This window comes from Hipposideros armiger, unplaced genomic scaffold (assembly GCF_001890085.2).
Source record: "Hipposideros armiger isolate ML-2016 unplaced genomic scaffold, ASM189008v1 scaffold_334, whole genome shotgun sequence".
Taxonomy (NCBI): Eukaryota; Metazoa; Chordata; class Mammalia; order Chiroptera; family Hipposideridae; genus Hipposideros; species Hipposideros armiger.
The window spans coordinates 1448190-1469911 of record NW_017731684.1 but is presented as its reverse complement, the minus strand read 5'-3'; the positions used below and the strand labels follow the sequence as shown (position 1 = coordinate 1469911).

General features: G+C 39.7%; 1 protein-coding gene across 6 annotated transcripts in view; it reads left to right on the top strand.

Moving 5' to 3' along the window:
• The window catches only part of FRMD4B (FERM domain containing 4B), a 373285-nt gene extending 369418 nt beyond the window's left edge, over positions 1 to 3867 (top strand). For all 6 annotated transcript variants that reach the window (XM_019661070.1, XM_019661071.1, XM_019661069.1 and 3 more), the window contains one exon: positions 1897 to 3867. In XM_019661070.1, the coding sequence (XP_019516615.1) occupies positions 1897 to 2017 (121 nt within the window). In that variant the 3' untranslated portion in view covers positions 2018 to 3867. The remainder of the gene's footprint in view (positions 1 to 1896) is intronic.
• Positions 3868 to 21722: the final 17855 nt, after the last annotated feature.

Genomic DNA, 21722 nt, shown 5'->3' with positions numbered 1-21722 from the left:
GTTCCCCATATTTTGAATTACAATGGTTTTTGGATTTTCTTTTTTTATTGTAAGTAATGCTGCTATTAACATCTTTGTGCAAAATATTTGTCTGAATTCCAGATTATTTCCTCAGGATACAGTCTAATTAGTGGAATTAAAGGATTAAATTGAAAAGTAATTTTTTTAAGCTCTTGCTTTCCAGAAAAACTTGCCAGTTACCCTCCCAGCCACAGAGTTATGGGATTGCTTAATTCCATCCACATGTCTATTTAGGATTTTTTTAAAATTAAGCTATAGTTTGGTCAATTTAACTTTACATATTAATAAAGCAAGTATAATAATCATCATCCAAAATCTTTAGAAATTTTACTCTAAAATTGTATATTATTGATGAAAACATAATTTTTAAAATAAGGGAGAAATTGGATTTCACAATAAAGATGAAAAACTTTAGATCTTCCCTTAAGTTAAAAATTTGAAATGCTTACAATAGATCAGTGATTTTTTTAAAAATAGATGAAGTACATATTATTTAAAGGTCTTTTTTTCCCAGAGTGTTCAGATCATAATACTACAAAAAGCTACACATTTTTACCAATAAAACTGGATTTTCTTAGTACAATGTGGTATAATTGTCAGCAGCATAAACTTGCCAAAATTAGAAGTGTTGAAGTCTCTTATGCTACCCACTATAAGATATAGTCAGTCTTGGGTCTACTGCTGCACACTGTGTTTTCAAATAACTTTTTTTTCTTTCACTTCCTTATCTTACTCTACCTATCACTAGGCAAAACCAAGGGCTTCTGTCCCAGAGAATGGTTCTGTCTCCAGAAATGAAATCAGTTCTAAATTCTCTTTTGCTAAGTGTAGCTGGCAGTAGTAAGTACAGTCCCTCAGATCTGTGTGCTGCTTCTTGCATAGCAGTTCTGCTTGCTGTGACTCATGCGTGAAGTTATGGAAATCTGACTTAGTCCTTATATTAGATGAAAACACTAAATACCTGGATTCATTATTTATTTCCAAAGCTCTTCTTCCAAAGGCTTTTTATCACCTGTACTAAAAGGCATTGAGATTTAAGATAAGAAAACATCTACTAACTACCTAACCTATTCTAACTCACTATTACAAGAATGACATTTTGCTTATTGGAATGGTTTGTGTAATAGGATGCTCTGATTTGGATAGACCATCTAAATATACCTATGCTATTTCCAATTTACACTTGACCCATACACCCTAGGTATCTAAAATAATGTCCCAAGGTGCCCCTGCTTCCCTCTAAATGTATTCCTTTGTCCCTGAGGAAAGCATCTAGTATATTGCCTTAATTGGAAGAATACTTAAAATGTGGCTGTAAGTACCTTTTAAAAAGTTAAAAATATGACTCATGTGAATTGGAAAAGTGGGCATGATTTAAACATTTAACTCATTAATGAGAGAACTCACAGAATGGTAAAGCTGGTGCCAAGAGAATTTAAGGAACTGTATTCAACACACTGAGAGAAAAAAATCCTGGAATGAGATCACTAGATTAGATACAAAACCAGTTAATGTCCTACAGGACAATAAAAATATAACCATAATCTCTCTTACTAGACAGAACTTATTTGCATTTCTTCTAGACAAAAAAATACAAGTTAACGTGTAACTTAACACAATCTGTGTCCTAATCAATGGTAAGTAGGAGTTACACAAAGGTGTATAATTCTGTTGAATTAAATGCTCCTTGCATGGGCCTGTTAGACAATGCTCCAGTGTGACACTGAAAGAACTACAGCCATCCTTTGCCTTATTTCCAAGTTGTGGATAACTTTCTTAACAGTGCTTTCTACTAACTTCTTTGAATGTAGTAATGTTTATACTCTGGGAACAAAAGTGACCACAAGTAGTAACTTTTCTGATTCCCTCCAATAGACAATACACAGAGACCAATCAACTGGACAGTGCAGATGGGAACCGGCTGGAAGACAGCCTGGAGAGAGGTGAGCAGAGACTCTTTTGGCATGAAGACTCCAAGCCTGGAACATTAGTCTGAACTGCAGTCGAACCTCTTGACCAAGCACTGCGTTCTCACACTAGTGTGCCTTGCAAAATGTGTGCGTCTTCCCAGAAGGCTGTTTGGCTTTAGAAACCTAAAGGCATCAAATGTTGAAGAGAGGACTCACATTGCCCCGGAAATGAATCACACACTAAGCTGCACAAACCCTTGAACACAACCTGCCTTTCGGAGTCCAGGCGCTAACCTAACAGAGCAAAGTCAGACCACAGGTTGAACTATTGCCAAGAGAGGACTAAGCCGTTATCAATAGCAAGCACTTTTTAAGGGAATAAAATTTGTCGAAGGCAAACCTCAAAACTATGGAAAGTGCATGGATCTCCAGAGAAAAGAAGGACAGGGGATATACCAGAGCACAATTCAAAATGATGAGAGAAGGGAAACCAGAGCTCCTTAATCAGAAAGTTTAAATGTGTGAGCTGATGAAGAATAATGCTATTTCTACATGGACATGAACAATTTAGACAGTATTGGAAAATTACTTGAAGAGAAGCTGGATTTTCATGAAGTTCTGAATGAGTGTAAATGTTTTTAGGGTGTTATAAAGAGTGATGGTTTTCATAAGCACCATAAAATGGGTTCCAGAAAGACTTATTGCCGTAGCATCCTGTAATATAACTTTATAGTAGCAGATTGGGGAAAATGAAGCAGCCCACTGAATAATTGACACACTCTGTTTGGAGAATTTTCTGAGGTACAATATCATTGAGCTCCTTTTTTCTTTCTATACCAATGGCATGATGAGCTATTATTCAGGCTGGTAACTCTCCAACTTGGCTGTCATTTGAAATGGCAGACTTGATATGGAAAGTTTTATAAAGAGCTTGAAAAAGTATTTTAAGGTGATACAGAAAGAACCCAAAACAAAATTTAAAAAAAAAACCCACATCATTTTAGATGAATTGTGTGCCTTAAAATGGTGGCCATTAGAAAAGTAAGTATAAGTCTGGATTCCACAGTTATTTCTAAGTCACCAAGTGACAAAAACAGGATTAGTTGTTTAAAAAAAAACAAAACCAAACTCCAAGCTGCAGTAGATTTAATTATGAGGCTAAAAACTACCTCATACTTTCCATGGAAGAACTAATTAGCTATGGTCTATGGTTGAGTTTTTGGGGTTTTTTATTAACAAATATTTCCATATTCCAGATTAATCTTTTTTGTCATCTTGACTCTGCTTCAAAATCCCATGAAAGGTGCTCCCTCCCCCCTTTTATACAGGTTTCTTGTCCATATTGTGACTAGAGAAGTTTCTGAACAACTTTTTTGGAACTTTTTCTATCTATATTCCAAAGCATGTAATATATACATAAAACGGATTTGTTAAACTGGTCCTTAGTCATTTGTATCATTAAAAATGAAGTTTGGGGAAAACTTTGGAACAAAAAAAAGACATGCAAAAAAATAACTTATTACTTTTTGCATATTTGTATAGCCTTCTAGAAACAGAAATACTCTTTTGCATATTCTTTTACAATTCTGACTTTTTAAGACCTATTATTTTTTTACATAGGTCAATAAACTAAAGGTGTGCTACTGAAAATGTTTACGTTTTCTTCCATTTATGTTAAGAGTTCATACAAATCAGTTTAAGGTGCTCTTGACTTCAAGTAATCATGTTGGACAAGATTGCAGATTCTTAGTTATACAATAGTATTACCGTATTTTATTGATTCCAAGATGCAAGTTTTTTATGTTTACATCTCTGAAATCAGGGTGCATCTTTTGATTGATGGCATGTTCTAGTTGAATTGGCAGTGTGTCTTTTTCCTTTCTTAGTGATACATAATATAATTCTGTGTCTTACAATAAAGTTGTCTTAGAATTGATGAAATACGGTAGTTTATTGACTCACTGAGGATGACTGATGTGAATTTGTAGGCCTCCTAATCTTCAGAATGCTGTTTATTTGTAACACATAATTCATCCTACTTTTGCAGGTCTTTTAAATTCAAGAAAATATTTCACCTGACGTCTTTTTATCCTGCCCAATGGGGAAAGGGGAGTGGGAAATGAAATGTAGGGAGACCTTAATATTTCCGAGTAAATATCTTACATGGAAGTGACCTTTTCCTGTTCAAGAAATTGTATTCTCATAATTGCAAGTATACTTTGAAAGAATAAGTAGAACTTGGCTCCCAAATGGGAAAAGAAGGTGTAGAAATGGAAACACAGTGGGCCTGCTCTGCGAGTCCCCCCTTATCTTTTTTGAAAAACATCTCTCAACCACTTTATTGTTATGTTTATTAGTAACCAAAAAGTGACAGAGGTATGTTTTTTAACATGAAAATTTCATTTTTTATTATAAAATATACTCGTGGTAAAAATTTTAAATGCAAACACAAAGCAAATATACAACATAAAAGCATGATCTTGCCCTACAAGTCAAATATTATCAGATGTAACAATTAATTTATTGTACACTAGTTCAGATTTTTTTCCATGCATATAGTCTTCTTTTTTAAAATACAGTACCATATTACAAGTACAGTTTTACAACTTTTTTTCATCTAACATCTTGATGTGTTATCAATAAATATTGATCTGCCTCATAAAGATTTGTGTTTTACAAGGTGAATTTAAAAATTGCCTCACCTTCCTTGATGTTTAATTTTCTATATTTGAGAAAATTCTTCACAATTCTTTCGTGTATTTATAAAAGCTTAATATTATGATTAATGTTTCCAGAATTGCTTTTAAATGAGGAATTTGGCCTGTGCTTAGGAACAAAGGGTCAAACTAAAGAATTTCCTCAAATTGAACTTTCAGAACTTTCAGAATTACAGTAGAAAAGTTTAGATTATTTTCTAGAGTGTTGCTTCTCAAACTATCAATGGTGAAAGACTTTTTTTTTAATTTACAACCATTGTGAGCCTATAGTATTTTATAGTAAAATAAAAGTGAATTACTAAGAGAAAAAACTAGTTTTAAAAGATGAATGGCTAGATGAGGGAAAGAAACAGATACAAAAATATCCATTTCTATTTATTATTCGATTCATCAGACATAAAACTACTCTGTTAAGTTGCAATCAAAGTTTCTAAACACGGACTCTCAATTTCTGTACCTACTTTGTCCCAAGTTCCAGTAACACAATTCCTTGACTACCCTTTGCATAGCACTGACCTGGAGTTACATCAAAGGAGGTGCTATATCCATGCTTGTTAATAAGGGAAGTCATTTGTTGTCACCTGTTACCTCACAGGGTGTAGAGACGCAGTCTATTTCCAGAGAGAAAAATCTTAACACATACAAACTTACCTCATCTTTCTCAAAGCTTATCGAGCCCCTTATCTCATGTTTCTCACTCCATTCCTACCCCTTCCTCTGGATTCCCATAGGTCTTTTCCTACCACTCTGCCTTCTCTCCACCCCCATCCTTATGCCACCCTGGAGTGGAGAAAGGAAAAGTACGTTGTGCAGAAATGAGTTCACATTTGTTTAATTATAGCTCGGTGTGTACCAGGCCGCTGTGCAACGCTGAGACATTTGCGTGTTTCATCCCCACAACAGCCCAATGAGGATTATAATGCTATTATTTCCATTTTACAGGTAAAGAATCTGAGAATTAGAAAGGTCAAGTAAATGTCCAAAAATCATTCACCAATTAGGAGAAAAGCAGGAAATAGATCCTGACTTTTCAAACTCCAAATGCTAAGCTACTACCACCTTGTTCTATGAACGATTTCTCTACAGTGAGGGGAGCAAACAGGATTTTTGTAAATGTGTCAATGAAAATTTAAGTGAATACATGCTAAGCTCAGCTTTCCTTGCTCATTACGTCTTAAAGATAATGGATGTAAGTTGCTTCCACTTACCAGTAGCAGGAAGGTCTCAGTCCAAACACAAGTCAAGATCTAGGATACTTATCTAGGATACTCCCTAGTCTTGGATGGCTGCCCAGTGGCCACGTTATTTATTGCTATTGAGCTCATCAGTGGACCAAGAACATTTCTTAAATTGTTTTCTAGTCAATAAAATGTCTCACACCAGTGAATATACTTGTTACAATCACAGATAGCTATAATGAACTAAATATTGATCAGTAGCACTGAAAATACCTACTGACCCATACCCGTTTGTGATTGCTCAGGGCTGTAGGATATTATGAAGTTTCTAGGTTCTTCTACCAATGCCCTGAGGGGTCCTCTCAGAATTCAGCTCTGTCAGATGTATGTGCTGTGGGCTTCACATTTTGATTCACTTTGGAAAGAGTGAATCTGAGATTAATCTCCCATTAGAATTTAAGCCCACTGCCAGAATGTCCTTCTAGCATTTTTATCCTCTTCTACCGTTAATGATTCATTGAAAGAGTCTATCTCCTCTGCAAGAGAAATTAGGAAATATGCACCAAGATTTATGTTGGCAACACTTAACCTGATTCTTAACATTAACACACACATACAAACACATTTTCTCCATTTCTTTTTACATTTGAGTATCAGCAGCCTTGACAGGAACAGTGTACTGGGACCAGAAACAGGTGGAAGTTGGCCTAACTTTGGAGTTTCAGATAATTATCTCTTCTTGAGTGCTTGTAACACTCACGAAAGTACCCACGGTTTAAGAGATCTGTGGTTTTCACCAGGTTTGTACCACCCCCTCTGCGACACTTGGAAATGTGTTACTGGGTTTTGGAGTCTCCCAGTGACTTGGAAGTACTGCTGGCATTTAAGTACCAGGGACATTAAACACCCTGCAAGGCATGAGATGACCCTACATAACACACAGTTGTTCTGCCTCAAGTGACCCACTGAGAAACCCTGGGTGACTTATGCAGAGAGAGGGTTTTGTTAGATTGAACTCTCTGCATGCTGCCTTCCAGAGCTGGAAGCAGGGATTGCTCTATTTTGGAGGGAGATGAGGGGAATTGAAGGAGACAACTGTTTTATGAGGGTGGGGAAGAGACTGTATGTGACTTGAAAAACCACATATCCAACTAATATTTGGACACCACCTGTGTGTCCTTCAGTCACCGTCCTTCCTCCTAGGCAGTGAGGATAGAATGCTTTCCTGAAGCTGACGGTCCAATGAGGGAGAAAGAGAAGCGAACAATTAGGATAACTTAAAGTGATCCCTAGTCCTATGAAAGCCAAGTGAGGTGAGAGAAGAAAGAGGCTATGGATAAGACCTTAGTTGGGTGGGACACATGGGGCTGTTCGGGGCCGTGGTGCTTAAGCCTAGACTTGGGGATTGGTGAGAGAAGAGCCTGTTAAGCAAAAAGGAAAGAAGCTCTCTCAGGGCTAAGAGAGTGGCGTTCTGGCATTTGCCAAGGCCCTAAAGATAGAAGAAGCTTAACCAATTTTAGGAACTAATAGAATAGGTGGCCAGATTGTGCCAGGAGTAAAGAAATACAGAGAATAAGGAAGAAAGGTACATACCATATTTGAACTCTCACCATAGTCCCAACAGTGGAACTAGTGCTATCATACATTACTTCATTTAATCCTCCCTACAACTGTGAGACAAAGGTGGTCCTTACCCCCAGAAAAGGATATAAAGACAGAGGATCAAACAGGTCACCGTGGCCTCAGTTACAGTCACATACCATGCAGGAGGTTGTAAAACTAATATTCAAACCTATATCTGTCTGACTCCAAATCTCATGCTCTTTATTAACCATGACATTATGGAAAAGCGATTGCTCACCCTGCACCCCACTTAAATGGAAACCAAAGAAAATGGAAATGGAAGGGAAGAAGAAAGCAAAAGGGTCAGCCTGGGGATTAAGAAAGAGGGATGGTCAACGGAAAGGCTGGAGATCAGATTGGCCTGGTGAAAATAACCAGGGGAAGGGGCAGCCCAGGGCAGTCTGCGTTGGTGCATTTCCAAGCTGTGCAATTCACACTTCTGGTCAGACTGTGGCTTGAAGACACCCTAATAAAGAGTCAGCTAACAGCCCACCAGGCTGGAATTGCCTTTGCAAAAAGAGTGGAGGCAAAGAGCAAAGGGGTTTGAAGAATGTATTCTATAAAGGCTCCTGATGCAGTGATTAGACTAGCATTGCAGCTTCCCATCTCTGCTCCCTCCCATCACAAACACAACTTTTCCCAGAAAACCATTGCTTATGTTGTCCTGTCCTTATTTTCAGCAGAAAATGGCTCCATAAGGAAAGGAGATCAAAGGTTGGGAAGCCAGAGTGACAAAGATCTCATTAGGGATGCTGACGAGCCAAGACTGGGAAGGGCATTCCCAGCACCCTTCAATTACCATGGAAAGAGCTTTTCTGGGAGCTGATGGTGGGTGTCTGGGCAGACATCACCGGCTTTATAAAGCAGTGGTTAAATGTGTGCACTTTGAAGTTGGGCAGACCTGGAGACAGACTGCCAGGCATGCATGCAGTCAATCCCAGCCTCCTCGCTGCTTGCTGGTTGTATGAGCTAGAGTTCTAACCATCCGTCCCCCCCACCCCACCCCCCTGGGCCTCAGTTTCCTCTCCAATACATCGCATAAGGGTGTTTGGTGGGCTGAACAAGATAATGCACATAAACAGTTCGGCACAACATCTAGTTCCCAGCAGGCGTTTCGTAATATAAATTCTGTCCTGAAAAAAATGTGGCAAGTGATGTTGAATATGAAACAAGAGCTAGAAAGCTGGGATCCTGAGGATTTGCATTGCCTTAGTTTAGCCACTGAAATGACAACACCATTGAAGTAACTCATCATTGTCAAGGGCTGGTTATGTCTTAGGCACTGTCGTGGGCGTTCAGAATTTTTTTTTTCTTATTTAATCCCTACAGCAAGTTTGCAGTTATTAATCCCAAAGGAAAACTGAGAGAGGTGAAGTAGCCCAAGTTACATATCTAAGAAGGTACCCAGGCCTAGCTTGCAATTCACAAACGTGTAAAACAGGGCCTTTGTCAAGTCTGGATTTGTCCCACTGGAGTCCCCTGTGGAGGAAGGCTGCACCGAGGAGTCAAGCTGATGAAGGTGTGTGTGTTCCTGGCCCTTTTCAGCGAGGGCTGTCCTGCAAGGAGCACTTGCGAGAGCCGGAGAATGAGTGAGTGCCTCCTTAAACCGGTGCCCTCGCTGCCTCACTTGCTTCACCCTGGGCTTGGCCCTGCTGTGGGCCCAAAGACTGCTATCTGCCTTTTTATGTGCATAAGAATGCAAACAAGACAGCAAGTAGGGTGGTCTGATATAGCCAATGAGTAAAATAGCTCTCATGTTAATTTTTTGTAATTTATTTTTTTCAAAAAAAGCTGGATACAGGACATTCACGGCTTCCTGAAAGAAAACCAATAAGGGACACCAAACAAAATCAGTAAGTACAGAACATGTCCCATAGATACAGAACACCTGGCAACACTGTTTGCCAGGCCTCTGTTCAGGGCAAGTGGGACAAGAATAGATGCTTGAGCCTGCTCTTGGAGATGGTGCTAGGGAGATAGGTGTCATACCCTCCCCGTGCAAGGAGAGGTTGGCCTGCTCAATCCAGAGCCTTTCTTCAAACCAGGAACCTTGTGGACCAGGCCCAGTTTGGTCTGTAAGCATGCACAGAACGTGTAGAAGGTCTTGTGGGACAGCGGGCCTGAGAAAACTTTTCCGAAAACGTAGTTTTCTCTGGCCTGGAATTCCGACGTTTACAAAATTGATCAACGAGGACATCTATAGGCCTACTGGGGTTATTGCAGGCAGGCGGTTTCTGGTGTGGCGGACCCATGATACTGAATTCAAATACCAGGTGTGCAAACAAGCTTCAGGAGCCTTTCAGGAAAAAAAAAAAACAAATAGATTTCGAATACCCGACATCTTGATTTATTAGCTGTGCCTTCTTGGGGAAGTTGTTTAATTTTATCTAAATATCAGTTGTCTATAAAATAGAAATAAAAATTGTAACAATCTCACAGGACTGTAAAATTCAATAAAACTTAGCACTTAAGGAAGTTAGCACAGTACCTGGGACACCATAAGCCCTTATAAATGTTTGTTGTTATTATTGTTTCTAATTTGACCCTGCAAAAATGTGGGATATTAGAGAGTTTTTATTAATAATTAACATTCGTTGAGTGCTGGGGCTGGGATTAGGGTGAAATGAGTGAGTTATTCACTCAGGTTCAAAACATAAGGGGCCACTAGAAAACCCAGTTGACAAATAACATTTTAATGCAATCTTTAAAAAAATTAAAACTAATGTGGAAAATCCATGATAAACAAAACAGCAAAAGTTTAAATAAAAATTGGGTGAGTATTACCGATTTTTTTTCCTTTTGCCTCGGGCTCATATATGGCTTGGCACTACATTGCTCTGTGCTAATACAATCTTAGCAACTGGAGGAGGCAAATCTTCCTCTCTCCCTCTCTCTCTCCATACATGATAGATAGATAGATGATAGATGATAGATAGATAGTTGATAGATGATAGATAGATAGATAGATAGATAATAGATAGATAGATAGATAGATAATAGATAGATAGATAGATAATAGATAGATAGATATAGATATATAGATATATAGGTAGATATAGATATATAGGTAGATATAGATATATAGATAGATATAGATGATATAGCTATCAGTAGGATAAGTGTTGGGGGGGTATAAAATATTTTATATTTTACAGATGAGAGAAAGGAAGCTGAGAGGAACTGCTCAGGAACACTGCACAGGATCACATAATCAAGTATAGGGTCAGAAATCGACCCCATATTGGAAATATTCTAAAGCTTATGTGTTGCCCTTTCTACGTGTTCATACTTCACATTCACTAAATGAAGTAAGCTAACATTTTTCTACCCTAGAGTGTAATTTCACTTGTGCTGTATTTTGAGTTGCCAGGTTTACCAAATAAAAGTGAAGAATACCGAGTTAAATTTGAAGTTGCAAAAAACAACAAATAATTTTTAGTATGGGCATGTCCTCTATTTTCTCTGATGGTCCCCTTCCCACCCCATCACCAAGGCGACCAGACATTTTAATAAATAGAGCTCACAATTTAAAAATGGAATAGATCAGCCAGATTAAGCCTGCCATTTCTGTACTGAGCACAGTTCAGGAATAGTAAATGGCTTTAATAGAGTAACAAGACCAAAAAAACGTAGAAAACTGGCTTAGTATTTTAGGCTTAAAAGGCAAAGGGACAGTTTGAGCTTCATCCGGCTTTACCAAAGCCCCCTTCTGGGCCCTTACTGAAATGCTTTGGGGTAAGAAATTACAAGCCTGAGCTGGAATAAAATAAAGAAAATGCTTTAGGTGTTCTGTGGCGCATGTCCTGCAAATGTTATTTTAAGATCTCTAGCTCTGGGCAACATAAATTATTTCCTTGGCAGAACAGTATTCTGAACCCCACAGATTTGCTTCCATTCACAGTGCAATGAAAATGATTAAGAGCATATGAAATTCATTCTTTAAAAATACTGGTAATCATGTTGCCCACCTAGAGTTGAAACATTAGCAAATTTCAGCTCCTTGGAGCTAGGTAAGCTGAATATATTGTCAGCAACTATTTCTTCTAATAACGCTGCTGCATGCAGATGGAGTGGGGGGAAATATCGCAAGGCTAGTCTGAACTTTAGGTACTATATGAGGAGTTAGGTTTTTAATTACATAAGAGTAAATCAGCAAAACATGTCAATGGACTTTCAGGAAGCTGCACGATTTGAGCAACGACTTCAATTTCTAATGTACACCCTAGCTACCCAATTAAATTTTCCCAGATCTCTCCCAAATCAATGGGCCCTTCCCAGAGCACTACTTAACACCTCCCACAATCCCCCCATTTCTGGATTACTGGTGTGTGTGTGTGTGTGTGTGTGTGTGTGTGTGTTTGTGTGTTTATGCTTAACCTCCACCTCCACTGGCCTGTGAACTCTTAGAAATCAGGGGCCATGTTTTATTTAAATATGTGTTCCATTTAGAATCTAAAACTAATTCCTCATCCAGCAAGTACTTCTGGAATTGCATAGTATATACATACTGTATCAGTTTGCGAGAGCTGTTGTAAACAAAGAAGCATAAACTGTGTGGCTTAAGCAATGAAAATGTATGATCTCTCAGTTCTGGAGTGTGAGAGAAAGGTGTGGGAAGGCTTGGTTCCTCTGAGGCTATGAAGGAGAACGTGTTCCATGCCTCTTACTGGCTTCGAGAAGTTTGCTGGCGATCTCTGGCATCCCTTGGCTTGTAGAAGCATCATCCCGCTGTCTGCCTTCAGCTTCCCATGGCGTTCTCCCTGTGTCTGAATTTCCTCCTTTTCTAAGTACCCTGTCATATTAGTTTAGCCCACCTAAACTTGATTACACCTATAAAGACCCGATTTCCAAATAAGGTCACGTTCTGAGGTACTGGAGGTTAGGACTACAACGTATCTTTTTGGGAGGCACAATTCAACCCATAACACATACTAAATGAAGAAGAAAAAAACCCACTAAAATCCAAAGGACGTGCTTTTTTTAATTTTTATTATTAGTTTCAGTTGTACAAAGCAACATAATAATTAAACATTTATACCCTTCACACGGTGATAACCCTACCAAGTCTACCACCCTTCTGATACTGTACATAGCTTCGTACATTCCCTATGCTGTACTTTACATCCTGTGACTATGTGTGTGTATATATATATACATATATATATATATTTATAGTTGACATTCAATATTATTTTATATTAGTTTAAGGTGTATAGCACAGTGGTCGGGCATTTATATAATCTATGAAGTGATCCCTCCGATAAGTCCAGTACCCATCTGACACCCAACATGGTTTTTACAACATTATAGACTATATTCCCCATATTGTACTTCACATCCCCGTGACTATCTTGCAACTATCAATTTGTACTTTCTAATCCTGTCACTTTCTCACCCACCCCGCAACCCTTGTCTCATCTGGAAACCATCAGTTTTTTTCTCTGTATCTATGAGTCTATTTCTGTTTTGTTTGCTCATTTATTCTCTTCTTTAGATTCCACATATAAGTGAGATAATATGGTATTTGTCTTTCTCAGTCTGACTTATTTTACTTAGCGTAGTGTCCTCTAGGTCCATCTATGTTGTTGCAGATAGTAAGATTTCATTCTTTTTCACGGCCGAGCAATACGCCACTGTATAAATGTACCACAGTTTCTTTATCCAATTGTCTATCGATGGGCATTTTGGTTGTTCGCATATCTTGGCTTTTGCGAATAGAGCTGCAGTGAACATAGGGGTGCAAGTATCTTTTAATTAGTGTTTTGGATTTCTTTGAATAAATACCCAGGGGTGGAGTTGCTGAGTCATAATTAACTATTTTTAATTTTTTGAGGAACCTCCATACTGATTCCATAGTGGCTGCACCAATCTGCAATCCCACCAACAGTGCACGAGGGTTCCCTTTCTCTGCATCCTCACCAACACTTGTTGTTTGTTGATTTATTGATGATAGCCATTCTGACAGGAGTGAGGTTGTATCTTGAAGGATGTGTTTTGGAGGTTCAAATGAAATAAAAGTGTAGACTAACAGGCTCAGTGTAAAAATCTCTGCTCAGCAAAGGTGTCTTTATACCTCAACCAGATCAGGATGTTGACCCTTGAGAACAGAATATTGATCAGCCCAGACCTACAGAATCAAAACCTGCTGAAGATCCTCAGCTGTTGTTTCAGCACATTAAAGTCTGAAAAGCCCTGCTCATTTCACCTGAAATATTAAAGTAATTGTTAAGAAGCATACTCACTCCCCACTCCTTATGTTCCTACAGAGGGCCTTCAGCTAGACCCGTGTGTGTTATATATACACCCAGGAAGCTTTAAAAAAAAGACATACTGATGCCCCAGCCCTACTCTGGACTGACTAAAGCAGAATATCTGAGGGTGAACCCAATCGTTGGTTTTTTAAGTCCTCAGGTGATATTAATAAGCAGCATGGGTGTGAGAACCGCTGAGCTAGACCTGGCCTTCCCCCTGCCTCTTCCCCTTATCAGAGAATTCCCTTCCCCTTTCAGTCCGCCTGCCCGTAGAGAGAGAGGCATTCGGTCAGCTCCCCAGACCTGGGATAAACTTAGCATGGTAGTTTCTACAAGCAAGAACGTGGAGAGAGAGTCCTGCGATGGTCCAGTGCCACTTGTACTGTTCCAAGTAATGTAGGGTAACTCAAACCCTATGCATCACCTGGGACCTTGTTAGCTTGTGGATTGTTTTCAGGAGGTCTAGGGTGGGAGCTGAGAACCTGCATTTGTAAAGTACTCCCAGAGCATGCCTATGTTCTTATCCGAGCTGGCATCTAAACCATCCCTTCTGACTCAGCTTTTTTTTTAGCTGAGCCATCCTGCCATCTGTTGGCAGCTTGCTCAGCGGCAGCTCAGCTCAGGCCATGAATCAAACCGGTGACCCTGTTGCTCAGAGCTCGCACTCTTGAGTGAGCTCTTAACCAACTGAGCCACTCAGCTGGTCCTGACTCAGCTTTTAATGCTGTACATACTATACATACTTTGGTCTTCATATGACACCTGTGTCCTTTTTTCTGAACTTTAGTGGAAAGAGGAGTGTTGTTTATTGGAGAAACCATAAAACTCCAGCAATCTAACTGGTCTCCACCTTTATAGTGACTCACAAATACTAATGTAACGCCTATATAGTAAACCTTCCAGGGCACAACTGCCCAGATGACAGCGATTCTTCTTCTCCCCCACAATCACAAGGGACCCCAATCCCCAAGGTCAAATCTTAAAACTGATAGAGCACAAGGGCTCTGGAGACAGGCAGTGTGGGTTCAAAGCCTGCCTATGACACCTATTAGCCATGTGACCTTGGGAAGGTCACTAGGCTTCTCTAAGTCTCCATTTTCTCCCCTCACTTCAAAGCGTTGATTTGAAGATTAGAGGCAATAATATGTATAAAATGCATATCACAGAAACAGGCCCAGAATAAATACTTGTTAAATGCTAATGGTGATTTTGCTGTTTCATGATCTGACCCCTTAAGGTGTAGTTAATGGATTCAGGGGTACATGCATGACCCAAGCTAGGGCAATCATATTCACTCTTAGGAATTTGGAATTGGGAAGTAAAAGTTTCAGAGGCTGGATGGTGTCAAAATAGCAGTGTTTGAATCTCTCTACTCAACTGGCTATCAGGACCAACAGCATCAACATCACCCGGAGGCTTGTTACATGACACACAATCTCAGGCTTCATCCCGAATAAGCATACATTTTTAACAAGGTGCACATTACAGCCTGAGGCACACTTAGAGGAAAGCCTGCTATCTTCTTAAAAGGCACCCATTGTGACCTTCGCGTCTTTATATCTGAATATACAAAAAGGCAGATTTTTATGAAATAACCCTCAACTAATACCTTATTTTTTTAAGCTTGAGCTAGCTCTAGTTAGTGTCTGCTATTCATAACCCAAAAATCTCAATAGCACTGCAGACTATATTCAAGAAAATACAACATGCTATAGCTTTTCCATCATATTCTATATATTCCATCATATGTAATCTAGAACTGGAGGAGGTTCTAAAGTCAGCCTGTAAGGTGAAAATTGTGTCTGGTGATAATACTGCCAGAAAATTTATTAGAGTTGTGCCATGTTGAAAAGTGACATCATCTTTCAGTAAGTCTACTATGGCTGACTGGGTTACATGGACTCTTCTTCACGGGAGACCCAGATGAACCAGTAGCTTCTCTTTCATGACCACTTTGTATAAAAAGTGCTTATTTTTAAACCCTAGACTCCCGTTCTTGTGCAACAAGATCAATCTACAGAAAATAGATGCATGCTTCCCAGCTCATGTCCACTCTGAGGCATACGCTCATCGAGCACAATGGCAATCACTTTGCCATTGCACAATTTAAAGTTATTTTCCCTTTCTTTTTCTCTCTTTCTCTCTCTCCCTCTCTGGCATTTAGAGTTGACTTTTCACAAAGTATGTTATGGCTAGGTATGATGGTTCTCAAATCTTTTGTATTTGAAGCACACTCTCCAATTCTAGCATTTTGGGTAGTCACTAGGAAGCACTGAAGACTCTATGAGATATAAACAAGCCAGCAAATAGTTACTGCAGCATGATGATGGTCATCTCCAAAAGCATCCACAGTTACCACACTCTTCACTTGCCTTCCAACTTGACGCTTACTACTCCTCTCCTTTCTCAGAGAAATTGTACCTCACATTTGTCCATGTCACTGTCAAAGGTATCTCTGCCTAACAGGTTTTGCTGTAAACCATGTGTGCCCTCAATCCTAGGAAATATAAGTTCTATGTATTGATCAAAACCTGGTGACACACTTGTGAAATGTTTAGGTTTCTAGCCACTAAAAAGTATTAAAAGCTCTAGGCTATAGTAAACAAGTCCACAGTTCACTAGTATGCACCCTCTAACACTGTCTTCAAAAGACATTGCTGTCTCTAAGTCTCCTCCTTTGCTTAAAAATGATTCTTATGCTACAATCTGGATAAACCTTGAAAACATTATGCGAAGTGAAATAAGTCAAACACAAAAGGACAAATACTGTATAATTCCACTTAAGTTAATTATCAAGAATAGGCAACTTCATAGATACAGAAAGTAGATTAGAGGTTACCAGGGGCTGTGAAGAGGAAGAGAATGCAGAGTTATGGCTAAATGGCTACAGAGTTTCTGTTTGGAGTGATGAAAATTTTGGAAACAAGTAGTGATCATGGTTGCACTACGTTGTGAATGTAATTAATGCAATTAAATTATCATTTTAAAATAGTTAAAATGTCAAATTTTATGTAATACATCTTTTACCACAATAAAAAGTGGGGAAAAAATGGTTCTCTGCTCTGCAAGTCACCAGGTCTTAATATTCAGGATCTACAATAGCTCACCTTACTGCTAAATTAACCTCCAAGAACCACTGTCCACTCAATTCAAAGCTCTCCCCATTCTCTGCTTATTCTCTCCATGCCACCACACAAGCATGTGCAAACACACTATGTGTTCAGTCTTATTTCCTTGGTTTTTCACACACTCTTTATTTATTAAATGAATTGTTAATAAATGATTGCCTACAATGTGCTAAGTAGTGGGAATACCACAGTCTTAGACAGGGGCTCCATCCCTTAGAAGTTTGCAGTCTAATCAGGGAGTCAGTCAAGTTCATAGGTAATTGTAATATAGTGCAAAGTGATGTGATCAGGGACACTCAGGGAACCAGGTGTGGGCAACCAACCCAGCTGGGGACAGGGTGGAGTCAAAGAAGGCTTCCTGAAGGAGGTGATGTGTATGCACATGTGTGTGCACGTGTGCTTCCATGTGTGTGTGTTTTCAAGATGGCTATTATCTTGTGAAACTAAAAGAAGAAGGAGGAAGTAGAGGAGATGTATTACTTTTGTAATTATCATCATCATCAAGTATCAGAAAATGTTGGGTCATATCCATCCACGAGCAGACTCAGCAGTGAGCAGTTTGTGGCATTAACATTGCAGGGCACCAGCCAGTTAGTGGGGTCCTGTCCAGGAACTGTAGCTACAAAACCATCCTTACTGTCATGGGCTTTCTTTTTTATCTTGCTGTAATCCAAGCACACCAGGTCAAAATAATAATGATTTTCTTAAAATCTGAAGGAAAGGACACCTTAAGACTAGGGAAAAGCACTCACAACTTGCTTGGTCTATGGTTCCTTTTACTTCTTCTTTTTTGGGTGCTATGATGGGAGGAGGAGGTTCTGAGAAATAAATAATAAGTTAAACATGGGAGACAGAAAAGGTAAACGTCTATGGTCCTTTTGAGCCATCCCTAAGATACCATGCAAGTGACTTAAAAAATTGTGGCTCCTGTTATCTGGAGGTCATGTTTTATAGTGGAAAGAACGAAGACTTTGGGGTCACTTTCTTACACTGTGGTCATATTAGTAGAAATAATGGTAATAAGATCTAACAGTAGTTAAGGTCTTGTCATATAGTGAGGTTCCATATGTGTTATCCCATTTGATCTTTGCAACATACCCATGAAGTCAATAGTATCATTACTCCCATTTTATAGATAAACAAACTGACGCTTTATTAGGCTATAAGCCCAAGGTCATTTTCCTCATCCCTCAAATGGGGATTAGGAGGCTGATTTGTTGTTGTGAGAAGTGGAAAGGAAATAGACATACACAGTACCTAGCAGAGGAGGTGATCTATACACCTGGTTCTTCTCCCTAGGAGAGTCATTTGATCACTTCAGATATTTGAGCATTCTCTGTAAAGGTCCCCTTTGGTTACTCAAGTAATCAATATCTTTTGGCTACAATCCCATTTGTAAAAGCGTCATGAAATTCATGTCTTTAATAAGTTTAAATTTCTGGTTGTAGCTAACACAAGCACCTCGATAATCAAATAGCCATAGATAGATTTGATGCATGAATAAGGCTAGATGAGCAATGATTGTCCCATCTATCCTTCAGAAGCTGGTGGCTTGACATACACTGGAGACCTGGCACAGTCTCAGCAGAGCAAGAAGGTTGGGGCTGGAGATCTACCAAGAATCTCAAAAGATACAGACATCTTTAGCCCAGTGTCTATGTTGGGGCAGTATAAAAATTACCATGCCATAAGACTTGCAGCGTTATCAGGTAAACCCTGGAGGAGAAAGAAAATAGCTCCAAACTCAGAGTCCCCAGATTCTGATCAACAATATATTTTTAGTATGTAGAACAATGCCCCAAATCTAGCTATCTGCTCCCAGTCACCAATTAGTGATATTAAAAAAGCAACTGTTTTCCCTTCTTTGAAGATAATACATGAGAAAGGAGATATACATGAATTTAAATAGGTTGATCTATGAAACACTTACCAATAATCACTTTTTAACACAGGCGTTTTTTGACTCAAAAACAAAGACAGTCTCAAAAGATCAAATTTTGGCTGGCCAAGTGGCACGTTGGTTAAGAGCTGGCTTGGGACGCCAGCTCTGAGCAGCAGGGCCCCGGTTCGGAACCCACATGAGGGCCAGTGACACTGCCCTCTACAGCTAAGATGGTGAACAACAACTCAACCTGGAGCTGGGCTGCCGTGAGTCCTCCAGGGACGGCGTAGGCTGCAGCCCCTGTGGCAGTGGGCTGTCATAAGCTACCGTGTGTGGCCAGCAGCCAGCGTGAGTGGCTGGCAGCCGGTGTGAGCTTCCAAGAGCCGCCGTGAGCGGCCGTTCAGAGGCCGGCGACCAATCTGCCTCACCCAGGAAAAGCGTAATGATAATACCAACATGGGCCAGTGAAGCAACATCCTCCACAACTAGACTGAAGAACAAAAACAATACCAACTTGTCTGCTCCCCTTCCCCTGACTCCCCAACGCTGTTCCCCTCCCTCAATTTCCCCATAAATTCTTTTAAAAAAAAGATCAAATTTGTGTACACCCTAATCTTCTAGATTTGTTCCCAATATGGAGGAGCAGTAGTGCAGCTGATCCAAAGAACCCAAATAGAATCTCTACTTGGTTTTATCAATATGATTGTAAGCAGCACATTTACTTCTGCTTATGCCTGGCTTTAGCAAAGAACTAAATGATGTTAACTTCCTTGGGTACATACCGCTATTTGTTTTAAACAAATAGTTCTGTAATGGTGCTAATAACTCTTCTCATAATTGTAAATTCTAAAATCCCTTGGTAGGACCCTGGTCTCTCTGGCTATAGAACATCTTCTCCTGGCATGTTCTTCCCTTTTACTCCTGTGTGGTAGGCAACATTAAATGTACAAATCTAAGAGGAACACAGCATATGATCAGTTCTACTCTTAAGACATGGATGTTAGGGGCTATCTCACACATAGGTGTTCATCCAAGCTCCCTCTTTGTATTTTGGGATGCGTACCAGCGGGAACTCTTCCACGCTTCTCTTCTCATCCTTTCTTCTCGAACAGGATTTCCCAAGCTCCTCAGCACTGTTGACATTGGGCCAGATACTTTGTTGTGGGGAGGCTGTCCTGAGCACTAGAGGATGTTTAGCAGCTTCCCTGGTCTCTACCCTCTAGATGCCAAGAGCACCAGTTGTGACAACTGAAAATGTCTCTAAACATTGCCCAGTGTCCATTGAGGGGGACAAAATTCCCCCTACCTTCCACTCCATAGAGAACCATTGCTCTAAGAGGAAGAATGCTAATTTGATTAGTGACAATCTGGCCTATATTAGTCTACATTTCAATGGTGGGGTGGTCACTGTGTTAAACAGCTCTTAAACTGACCTCTCAAGCTTTCTGAAGCCTCTTAAGTCATGGAGGGCAATGATGTAGTGGCTAAAAGACACTGGGTTCAGCTACCTGGGATCTAACCCAGCCTTAGCACTTATTAGCCATTTAACCTATTCCTCCCTTTCTCTAAGACTCAGCTTGTAAATCTGTAAAATGGGAATAATAATATAGTCCTCTGTGGCAGCTGTAGCTTGACCTGCCCATGCTGAATATTTGTACCACACTTCTATACAAAAACCTTCAATTTTGTTTGGACGGTAATGTGCCCAAATTAGGATTGTCAGATTTAGCAAATAAAAATAGAGAATGCCCAGTTAAATTTATTTTAGATAAACAACAGGTAATTTTTTTTAGTAAATCATGTCTCATTTACTAGCAATGTGTTTGTTACATGCGTGCCTGGGGTGAGTATTCTGCTTATCTCCCAGATACAGCTTTACCTAGTGCCCTATGCTATGTCAGAGAAGCCTGACTTCCTGGACTACATCAAAGGAGTTCAGTCCATGGGAGCCACTGGCAGGATACTGGAGGGAGGGAAGGAAAGAGAGGTGGGAGAATCCATTCCCCCAGCTGCCTGCCCCCCAGCTATGGTGCAGTGGCTGCACCCCTCTACCTAAAGCCATGCCTCCTGCTTTCTGGCCCTCTCCTATAGCAACAGCTCCTTCTCCAGGCTCCACTGACCTCCAGCCCTCACCCTCTGGTCCAGAGGTATAAAAACATTCCCACTCCCACCCACTGTTCTCCTGGACAGTTCCCTTTATCCCTGCTCCACCTCTGAGTTTGAGAGTGCCACCTGTCTTTCAGAGGAATTTTGATTGGGACAGTGTCACCCATACAATTTCTAACAAATAAACTTCTATAGAAGGGTATAGGGATTGTCAAATGAGATGATGAGGTCAAGTTTAGCACGGCGCCTGTCACATAGTATGCGCTCAGGAAATATACTATTATTTGTAAGAAAATGTGGTAAAACAGGAAGCTAATTTAGGGCCTCTTTTAGAGCTTGATCTGCCCTATTCATTTTTTACTTCTCTTTCAGCAGTCCTCTTCCCATCCTGCTTCCTTTCTCTTTTCTCCACTCCCACCATCTAGACAGGTCTCAAGTGTGCAAATCCCAAGATTTAGAATCTGCAAGAGGCAATAAGAAAGGAGCCCCATTTTGTCCTTGAAGCTGAGCCAGGAACAGGGCTTACCTTAGGGGATGGTGCTCTTACCAAGCAATAAATAAGCTTTGCCTTTGTGTTCCTGTGGTATCAGTTGTGATGTCTCCTCTTTTATTATAATTTTGTTTATTTGAGTCCTCTCTCTTTTTTTCTTAATGAGTGTAGCTAAAGGTTTGTGAATTTTATTTACCTTTTGAAACAAACCAACTCTTAGTTTCATTGATTTTTTTCTATTGCCTTTCTAGTCTTTATGTCATTTATTTCAGTTCTAATCTTTATTATTTTCTGCCTTCTGCTAACTTTGGGCTTTGTTTGTTATTATTTTTCTAATTCCTTGAGGTATAAAATTAGGTTGTTTATATGAGATCTTCCTTTTTTCTTAATGTAGGCCTTTATCACTATCGACTTCC